General features: G+C 46.6%; 1 protein-coding gene across 1 annotated transcript in view; it reads right to left on the reverse strand.

The window, feature by feature from the left end:
• The window catches only part of T265_08104 (hypothetical protein), a gene marked incomplete at both ends in the record, with an annotated part of 36,251 nt that extends 32,329 nt beyond the window's left edge, over positions 1 to 3,922 (reverse strand). The window contains one exon of the mRNA XM_009173811.1: positions 3,046 to 3,922. Within this exon, the coding sequence (XP_009172075.1) occupies positions 3,046 to 3,886 (841 nt within the window). The remainder of the gene's footprint in view (positions 1 to 3,045) is intronic.
• Positions 3,923 to 11,190: the final 7,268 nt, after the last annotated feature.

Consider the following 11,190-nt stretch of genomic DNA (forward strand, 5'->3'; position numbering starts at 1 on the left):
GAGATTCCACAGCACTTGGTCTCACCGCAGTCGCTTTCACTCTATGTTCCCATATTACGGGCTGTTCTCCGCGAACTTTTCGACAGCAATGGATCGGAAGCGACAACAACGCCTTTGGATAGACGGTGACTGCGCGTACATTTTACGATATCCAAGTAGGTGATAAATGTAACTTGCTACTCTAGTGATTCTTGACCGTTACCAAGTACGCGCATTTGCACCAGTTCAAGTAGACGCTGCAGCTAGACATCTCTTGTTTAGCGACGGAATCCCGATGATCAGACGTAAAAAGACGCTTAAGTTCTCCGGTCAGAGAGGTCAAGTCCCACAACCTTAAAGACTACTCCTACAGTTATCTTGTATACACGCTACTTTTGCCTTGGGGAAATGTCTCTGAAACCATGAACAACGCAAATGGGCGAGCGTCGTTCGTGCGCAATGACTTCACCAGTTACGGTATAGTTGCCGTTAATCCGGCTGTCAGGATGTGTGAACCGACCAGTAGTATCCAGTGACTCATTTGAAGGTTCAGGCCATCGCAAGAGGTTGAGAAATCCTGAATCAAGCACTTTTAAGATGCAAAGCTTATGCTAGAAAGTGTGGTCATCTACGTTATTTACGTTTGGACTAGTTCACGACGACAAATATTCGTCAAAATAAACGGCATCTTCCGCAAAAGCCACGTCCAATAGCCTCTCTCTATTCTAGATTCCTGGCCTCTTGAAATGCGCACTCCATGAGTTTGTCGGAGGCAGCCAAGGTGGAGAGGAGAGACAGCTATGGTGAACTCCATTAGTTGTGACCCCCAACTAGACCGAGGTCTGATAAGGAGCACCGGGAATACTTACAAACCTCAACGGCACCCCCAAACGGCTAAATATATTTGGAAAAGCCAAGCCATCCAGGGTGTTGATGTAAACCGCGTTCCTCGGTTGCGCTGCTCAAGCACTCTATGTGATGTAAAGGTATGATCAACGTTCTCCCTACCAGGTCGTAATCCTAAATTGCGCTCTCAGACATGTGTCTCGCGTGCTGAGCATAGGCACTGCAATATAGAAGCCACTAGCCGTGTTATGACATGGTTGTGACAGTGGGTTCGGATAGGTATAACAATTGATTGGCTCCAATTCTCTGAAACGCACTTACAAAGCAGCTAGCCAGGGGAAAACACAAACATTCACTGCTGTCGTTGAATAACGCTCGAGTAAGCCTGTTTGACTTGCAATCTCGTAATGCTTCAAGACACGAGGGCATAGTATTACTTGGAAAATTGGTGAAATGTCTAAAATCAGGGGCCAAGACTTAAAATAAGGTTGGACGGAAAACACAGAAACAGGGGGCGTGGCTAACTAACATTCCGCTCAACTTCTGTTATGCACCAGGTTACCAAAATTACCCCTGGCAGAACCAATCACTGAAAGCCTCTTAGGCCGCGTCCTGCGGATTAGCGTACCCTCGACAACTCTGACCTTTCCCATCACTTGAACTTTCTGGTTCCACCACGTGTCCCCATCCGCAAGCAGGCTATGCTTAAGCTGACGTCTAATCGATCTTTTGCTTGAATTACGCTCAGGGCCCGGAGAAGTAACAGAGGCCTTCCATTTACACACTCGGAAAGAACAGACAATTTCTGGCGTCACATATAGCCATGGTTGTCCCATCCCAGTTACCGTCGATATTCACCCGCTTGTGATTCGCCGTATGGTAAGCTTTGGTACGTTTTCCCACTGTATGGACTGCAAGGCTTTTCCACTCAGGTTCAACGGGAAGTCGGATGAAAATCTGCCCCGCATGACATAATGATCTGAATCAATCTGTGTACCTCAGAACGATCAGCAAAGACTGGAATGCGCTACCGGTAGCTGGTGATTTCAAGGTTTCTCGGTAGCCGAGGGGCGTCAGAACAAGAGCGCCTAATGCTACTGAAAAAATAACTGGCAACTAGTACAAAGTCGAAAAGAACGCTGATCATCATTGATGAACTTGCGGTTAGCTATTTTGCAGAAGAATATCATCTGATGAACCGGAACTACAGTTATTTCACGTGTAAATGAATGCGACGGTATTTCAACCACTGTAAGTTCTCATGGGAGTGGGAAATTGGACAGAACAAAGTCCACAGGTATCAGGTCGAGTGGTAAAGCCTTAGCTTGCAAAATGGCACCAGCATAGCTCACTGCAGCAGCTGCAATACCATTCGAAGCTAGCGTCTAGACAGAAAGGGCATCGTAAGCGCAACTAATGCACTTGAGCCCTGTATTCCAGTTTTAGCGATGTAGAAGGTACCAAGCGGTAAAGCATCTGGAGTGCAAGAATGGCGTGTTGGTCGATCGGCCTAGAATGTAGTGAAAGCAGAACGAGGCCTGAATAGTTTCGGTTGCTTGTGGTGGATCAATCTGGCAATATAGAATACCAGTCAAAAGAAACTAAAAACCTAGATAATGACTGAGGGAGTCAAGCAATCAGTGAAACCAAGGAGCATGATGAGAGCTGTTGAAAAAGGCTTCCACCGCAAAATTGAGCACAGAACCTGCCGCCTCAAGAACTCGGGATATGCAGCTTCCTCTGTAAGTTATCCGTGAGACAAAAGGTACAAAGATAACCAGTACAGGTAACCCACTTCGAAAAGATCATTCAGACTAACCGGTTAAAAGTGGTCCTCTGGAAAGTGATGTCATGCGGGACCTTACTGTTGAAAAGGAACTTGGAGAATAGACAAAACTGGTTGCTTGTGAACTACAGACTCTCGGAAAAGTGATGGCGATATATCAGTGCTGATCTAGTAATAGGGTTTTCTGTCGGATAAGTTAGCTCACATTGAGACACTAAGCCAAAGGTCCCTTAGCACACACTAAACGTACTGACAGTCTGGGGGAAAAAGGGATGAATCAGGCGTCAACCACTCGACAGAAGAACAGAAATAACATTTGGACAAAATAATATCGTATCGTATACAATGCAAAGGAATATTCATGCTTAAAATCTGGAGAAATGCACCAAAAAAACGTATAAAACTATCAAGAGTGTACGAAATGCACGATTAACGCCATAAGACCATAGTCTCGCGGTCCACCATTGGCGACAGTTTGGATGCCACGTTCACCCTGCCTTCTTCAATCACAAGTGTAGGCCAGCGATATCCCAGTACACAGGGTTCCAACGAACTCAACAGCTTCCGCTGTGCCTCCAACTCCAAGGAAATCGCATAATCCGTATCATCACCATACGAAGTAGGTGAGGGGACGAACTCAGATTTGCGCACCCATGGTCGCTTGTGCGCTGTTTTGGTTGTTCTGGTGGTCAGTTTCGAAGTGGTATCTCCGGTTTTAAAGCTAAAGGATGACAGTGCACAATCATCTGATAAATTTTCCTGATTATCATAAGAATCTACAGCGTCCGAATGAATAAGCCGTAGAGCCAGATAGGCGTTTCGTCTGGATCGCCAGGAACGACTGGTCACATAGTCATCACTATATTCCCAGCTGTGTAAAAAGGGATGGTGATCAGTTGGATTAATATTGCCATTCATAGAAAGTAAAATGGACCGGGCTGGCTGTTCGGAGGACCTTCGGCGCACATTAGGTGTGTGTTGATCATTGGCCTGGACAGCGGAGCTGACGTGAGCAACAACGGACTTGGCAACATGTCCATTATTCGCCAACAATTCTTGTCCGGCCAAAGCAGTAGAATCAATCAGACGATGAACGCTAATCAGACCAGCGGGAGATGGATTAGTGCAGGCTGGTGTGTGACGAAGCAAAGTGGCGGTTTTATGTGTTCTCGTTTTGCGCGACGCATGACTGCTGCGTTTGGGTGCACTACGCTGTGGCTTTCTGCTCGAGAAGTATTTCCTTTTCGGCTTGCTCACTCGAATATGGCGCCGCATTGTTTGTTGGTTTGCATAGTCGGGTTTAAAAGAACCCTAAAATAAGAGAAGACCAAAATAAGTGATTGACTGGGAGATGGTGACCGACTAGCGAGTAGTCGGGAATATGAAAACATCAGGATAGAAACGTGAAGTTTGTTGCCGTCTGGAAAATGCTTGTCTGACGCTCATCGTAGACACCGTATCTACAGATGTTCCAGAAGATGTACTCCTATATAGCCCGTTGAAAATGCAAGTTAGCAGCGCCCCTCGGGCGATACGATGTCCATGATAAAGAGGTGCAATCATTTGGTCTGTAAATTTTTGGCGCAGGACAATTATCCAAGCACATACGACAACGACGGGCACCAGAGAAGGAATGGGTCGAACGGTAAATGGCAGAAATGTTGATCAGATATGTTAGGAGGCACTCCTCCTAACGAACATATTGCTCAACATTTCTCTCTCTCTCTATTTCAGCCTTTCATTGGGCTGTTTTGTTCCATTCCATTCTTGATTCTTCGAATCTCGATATTGGCTGTTCAGTTGCTGCAGTATAATTTCCTCAAGGCTTTTTGTCTTCTCAATTCCGTGTGTAACTGACAAGGTTGATTGACTGATCAGTAGAGAACATAACACTGGCGATAGACTCAATTCGGGTGTGGCTCTTAAAGTGTGAGTATCTTCATAGGGGCTTAAACTATGCTTGAGACTCTCAAATTCGATAACCGGTCTGAACACCAGATGCGTGAACATGAGTAGTTTTATTTACACTGTCTTCATAATGAAATTTCTCCAATCCAACGCCATGGCAGAAATGCTGAGTCAATACGTCTATTCCTGGAATAAGTCAGCATTTCTGACAAGGTGATTGACTGATCAGTAGAGAACATAACACTGGCGATAGACTCAATTCGGGTGTGGCTCTTAAAGTGTGAGTATCTTCATAGGGGCTTAAACTATGCTTGAGACTCTCAAATTCGATAACCGGTCTGAACACCAGATGCGTGAACATGAGTAGTTTTATTTACACTGTCTTCATAATGAAATTTCTCCAATCCAACGCCATGGCAGAAATGCTGAGTCAATACGTCTATTCCTGGAATAAGTCAGCATTTCATATGAACACAGACGACAGTACCTCACAGCATCGACCAGAAAAGCATATTGGCTATCAACTGAGACAGGATCCTGTTGGCAAATCCATATCTTTGGGTCTATCCAGCCAAGCAGTGAGGGTCAGGTGGACCCATCTCGAAAATCGAAAAGCACCAACAGCACCCAGATTCTTCGTAATATCTCCAGTTCTATCGCGTCATATTAGGCCCACCGCTGGGTTTACGCCACTCCAATTAGGTAAGGAAAACTACGTGCTTCTCGACAGACAGTCACTTAGCACACGAAGCACGTGACTGAGTCATCTAAACACTCAGTGCTCGATCGTCCCTCCTGCTTATCCAGAGATCCGTTTCTTCCATTTCGAATTCGTTGGTTCCAGCCGATACAGCCACAGTTCTTAGACATCCGTAATGAAAAAACCCAAAGATATCTCAGAGCCTATAATCGCATTTGCAACCGCACAACACAGTGCGCATCGTAATCTGACGCACATATCCCGTGGCGTCCAATTATATGTTCCTTTGACGCCACAAGTGGCGCAAATTGCCAAAAACAATTATGTTCTTTGAGCTTTGTGCGTTGACTACGTCTCTTACACCAATGTCAGAGCAAATGCGACTTCCCAGATACATATAGTGTCCCATAATTCTGTGCCCTTCCCTGAATTCGTAGAGGCATATTTAAAGATTGTAGGAGCGCAGCACCACTGCGCTTTGTGGGTACGAGGCACTAGTTGAAGAATTAGGTTATCATGGCCATTTTTTCGGTAACACTTGCGCTTCGCAAAAATGTGAACAACGTCGCTTGTATATCACAGGTCAACAAGGTTCTTAACAGAATCGATCTGAACACAGGAGTCACGGAGACCACTCATAGTTCGCCTCACTATCAAACAAAAATGGAGGATGAATGCTCATGCCAGATACCACCGTTGTATGTAAACTTCAGGAGTGTCCCCATTTACTCACACGTCCATACTTAGGTAAACGCACGAAGTACATGATGTTCACGAACTTCTGAGTCATACTCTGTTGTACAAGCGTTTCGAAAATAACGAACCTGTCGGCAGGACCGAACACACTCTTAAATTCAAGGAACACCACGATTGCAGGGCATCTATACGCACATCGTTGCTCTGGAAGAAGTGTGAAGATGTGGTGCACACAACTCCTCCTCGGATAGAATCCCGCTTGCTGTTTGAGGATTGTCTTCACGTACTCTCATGAACAAGGCAAAATGTCCAGTAACAAAAAAATTGTTCAGCTGTAGCACCTTTCTGGCGCCTAACTGCCAGGCCACCCGAAGGAAGCATGGGGGCTGAGATACTGCCAGGTTGCCCAAGCCTAGACAGGAATAGTCGAGAGGCAGAGGTCGGGTTCGAACCACGGACAATCCGCTCAGTGAATTCGCGCTCTAACCACTTGGGCCATCTCGCCCCGAAGTGAGCAGAAGGGCTAGGACACTACCAACCCTAAACAAGAGAAGTCGAGAGGTACAGGCCGGGTTCGACCTACGGACCTTCCGGACCTTCGTACTCTAACCATTGAGCCATCTCACCCCAGTTACAGAAAGGACAAGCTGATTTCTCTGTGCATGCAACAATCCCTAGTGTCACCATTTCTTAACGTGAGCACTACTGTCTACTCACCCTGGTCCGTTGGGACGGTTTCTTTCAGCTAAATAGAGACAGTTGAGTTGGACAAGCACTGACTGATGATTTCACCTCCGTTCTTAAGCAAAATGAGTGGGTGACGCTTAAGGGATAAAAGGCATTCGCGTATTTTTCGAAGACGTCAGAGGTTCCAAATGCACTGTCCACGGCTGTGTTATAGGTAGGGAATCCAAGGGCAACCGCAACTGAATTACCGATAAAAATGTTCCCCAAACTATTCAGATGTTGCTTCTTTCTAGGGACAAGCGGGCCATTTCTTTCGCGAACTGTTTGACTCACTATAAGCCCTTTTGGTCGGCTGCAAAGTCATTTTCGCACATCCCGAGTTTCCTGTTTTTTTTCATCTCTTCAGCCTCCTGGACCCATCAGGCCTCTCGATCACATGTTCTTCTGCACCTGAAGGCCTGGCAATTTATCGAACTGTGGCATACTCCCGACTTGCGGAAATGTGTCCGATATTCCAATACACTTGAAGCTCGCTTCAAGACCCAGTGCTAAGATGTGGTTGGGTGTGCTGCGCCGCGAGCAGAAGGTTCAGTATTTTGCATGGCTGCAGACTATTTTCCGGTAAGAGTCGAAATCAGAATATGCATTATCCAAAAGAAACTTCAGCGGGTTTGCTAGGTGTGCATCTTGCATGCCTCCGAAAAGCTCAAGGAAATACAGCATCAGACAAGCGTTTGATCGGAATCCATGCGTTCCAAAACGAACCGCAGAACAATCAGCAGTGGGTTTTAGATCACCAGAGGTGCGAAAAATGGTGTTCCAGAATGGGTGAAAAAACGGAGCGCAAACCACCGGGATATCACTCTTGTGGCCACAGCTTTGGGGTGTTCTCCGGCATCAGTCTGCGAAGGTTGATTCGTCATCAGAAGTCAGATTCCGGAGAATCAATCTCAGTTTCACCCTGGAACTTATGAAACTGGATCACACTTTTTGACAACCAACAATGATCGTTTTTCTCGATCTCGGATCTACTTTCGACTCCGCTAGTTGCCAGAAATTGTGGTAGTGTCCGACGAATTATTGCCATCGTCTGGGGACAGGTACTCGTCAATGGAAAGTTCTTTCCTGAGCTCAGCGCAACCAGTGATGTGAGCCCAGGGTGCGCCCCCATCGACTTTTCCCCATAACTTTGGAGTCAATTTGCTACTGCCCTACCTACCTCAAGAACCTCGGGGGTAAAAATACTTCCTGGGCGTTCACCCGCAAACGAGTAGTCGGTGATATTGCCGTTAATGGATCAGAATGGAAGTGCAAAGTATTTTAAATAACCTAAATAATTCTGCTGCACAGCTCGATATGAGCTTCGGGCCTGTAAAAGGTAAGGTGATGTTGCAAGGTTGGATGGGATCAAGCCCGAACCTCATGGTTGCAGGTGAACTGGTCGATGTGAAAGGTAGCTAGATTAAATGAGCGACTGCATAATTCCGGCGAACCAGTGAAAAACGAAGTCAATTCTCAATTCTGGAGTACCCGGACAGCGTTTACTAACTTATGACATTTGTGGCACTTGAGTGATATCAGTTTGATTGTCAAGGGTAAACTGCACAACGCCAATGTCCAGTCTGTTCTATTTTATGGATCAGAGAAGCGGCCACTGCGCATGAAAGACCTTCAAAGGCTATGTTTTTTATCATCGGAACCTCCGAAGGATTGAGCTGGTCTGATAGGAACACCAAATCAGGAATGTTGAAATACGTATGATTCGGTTCTGGAAAGTTCACTCTCCCTCGATAGGTCAGCTGGTCACAACCTACAGGTTAAGTCAATTGAGCCAAGTACTTCATGCACCAGAGGAGTGTTTGTCTCGAAAAGCCCTCTTCGCCCAGTCTTCTGTCGGATGGACACAACCCAGCGGCGGTCAGGCCGTGACTTGGCAGCCAGGTACGAAGTCCCTAACAAATCAACTCAGTCGCTTTGGTACCTGCCATGTCCCCAGATGGGGACCACGGGACGAAGCAAGCCAGTGATTAGTGACCCTGACATATACGGCTGTCATTCATTCAATGGCAGTCCTCCATCGACTTCACTGTCCGCCACTTTAGACAAACAGATCCGGGTGTACATTGGGTGATTGCCTCCAACAAATGGCTTTCATTTTATTAGTATTATTCGCCTTGGTCAACGAAGCTGGAACAGCTGGAACCACCGCGCTTTGGTGTACGGTTTATGAGCTGAATGGTCGACTTACTGTAATAGCTAGGTCAACAGAAAAAGGAAATATGGCCAAAGAATTGGATGGAGAGGACAGGTAAGTGACAAGCAGCCCCATTCAAACGTGTTTCTGAGAGCCAACAGGCATCGACTAGAAGTGTCCCTAAGAGCCATGTTAAACTACTCTGTTGGTCTACGCGAACTAATGCCTGGAAATTAGGAGCGGTAAAACTGAAACGAGTACGTGGACAAAGGAAAAGCACAACAAACTCCAAATACTGAGAATCACTGACAGGCATGGCTGTGGGCCGCAGTGGGACAAAGATAACATGAATTCAAGGAGGATAGAGACTAAGGGAGATTTGGCGAACAGGGTACGTGGAAGACAGAGGATGTGCGCAGAGAGGTGCCAGTCAAGTCTGAGCCCATGGTAGTGGCAGCAGAACGGGAGTAAATTTCAAATGATCCCGTGATTATTTTCTGGGAACGAATCCAAATGGGCCACACCGCCTTCAGTTATGGGTGTTTAATGGTCACTCACCGCTTGCCGCTCGTTCTGCAATACCAGTGGAGATTCCGATCATGCACTTGTATGCTGGTGCTTTTCGTTGCCCTTTTCAGGTCTCAACATCATCATAATCACCATCAACGGCATGACATCAGTGTCCAATAATGATGCTTCGCTGCCGTACAACCATGATTTATTTGAAAGCCTTATTGAGAAGAAAAGAATGAAGGTGCGTAAGGGAGGGACTTAAAACTACCTTACTACAATCGTTCCTCAAGAAACTCAATCAGTCAATCTGGATAGAAATTGGCAATACGAACGCCAGTGACATCGATTAGTAAGGGTTGCGTCGACTACATCTTCATACTTCGTCAGGCGTTAAAGTAACGCCATATAGACAGGCGACTTCAAGAATCCATTCGATTATGTTGGTCGGTCAGTGTTGTTAACCACACTCGCTCAACAGAGCACGCTTCAAAGTTTGGAACATAATACGGTCCCAATATTCAAATACTTGGGAGCATGTGAGTATGTGCTGGGATCGCTTACAAAAAGTGGTGTCCAAGAAAGACCTCTACTGACTCTCTCTCTCTTATGAAATAATCAGGCGAGCACTAGTAAGGGCTGTGTTGCTATGGGTAGGGTGACAACAGGTGGCACAACCATGCCCATCTCGTCTAAACCCAGAATTGCTGAGAAACAACTTATGATCAATACGAAGTTGCAAAAGATATTCATATTACCGGTGCGTTTCGCACTCAGACTCCTGAAGAACTGAGAATTCTTACCTAGGCATTGAAATCTGCTAGTATGACCATTCCCGAGCTCTTCGCGGGGCTGATGAGCTCTCCAAAACTGAAATTCGATGAGATAGAGGCACAGCTCGTTGATGCATAAACGGACAAAAGCAAAGAAATTCTAGTATTTCTGCCGGTGACTTTTTATGGAATTGGAAAGCAAGATAGCACAGAGTTAGTTGTTCACACATCCAGTCGAGCAATGAAGCCCCAGTTCGCGAACTCAGGGCTACATTAACATCGGTGAAGCTGGCTGCAGTAGCCGCGGAACCACACGACGCCCGCGCTCGGTAGATTCTAGATAGAGAGTGTCGTAAGCTCGCCAAGTGTACTGTCAGATGTCAATTCGCACTGGAATATTGCCACATCTCTGCCGGGTTTTCGGCTGCGGCACAGTAATGTTCCCACCGGTACCGAACATAATATAACCCGAAAATTATCGGGTACTAGGTTAAAGCCGTGTGCACCGACCATGGTTGACACGGAAGGTTAAGAAAATGGAATCATCATCATTCATCATCATTGTCAGCTGTAATGGTTGTAGCTCCACAGTTTCGTTCACCGATGATTTGGGGGTAAGTAGCTGCGCATTGCACGCGCGAGCTGGTAAATTGGTGCATTAATCCCAGACTGTCAGTGAGTTGTCAAGCGCGGGGGTGGAAAAGGAGCTATGCATTGAAGGCAATAGCTTGGATGCACGAGCGCCACTGAGGGCGCGACTGGGCCATGTCTGATAATGTCTCTAGCCATTGATGTGGCCCGTCTCGGGGTCCCCATCCAGGAAGACGGCAGTGACCAGCGCAGCTGAGTTTGCTGGTAATGGCCTTCATACTTCGCTGCCAAGTCATTGTTTGACCGCCTCTGGCTCTCTTCCACCCTTCACATGGTTGGGCGAAAAGAGCCCTTCGAGGAAGTCGGTCGACTGGCATACACAACACGTGGCCAAGCCAACGCAACCTGTGCAATGTGATCAGTTCATCTATCGAGGGTGACTTATTTCTCCCGAATACCCCTCGACGTACTTCAGAATTGCTGATCCGGTGTTCCCACCAGATTCGGGCAATGCTCCGAA

Source organism: Opisthorchis viverrini, assembly GCF_000715545.1.
Source record: "Opisthorchis viverrini unplaced genomic scaffold opera_v5_202, whole genome shotgun sequence".
Lineage (NCBI taxonomy): Eukaryota > Metazoa > Platyhelminthes > Trematoda > Opisthorchiida > Opisthorchiidae > Opisthorchis > Opisthorchis viverrini.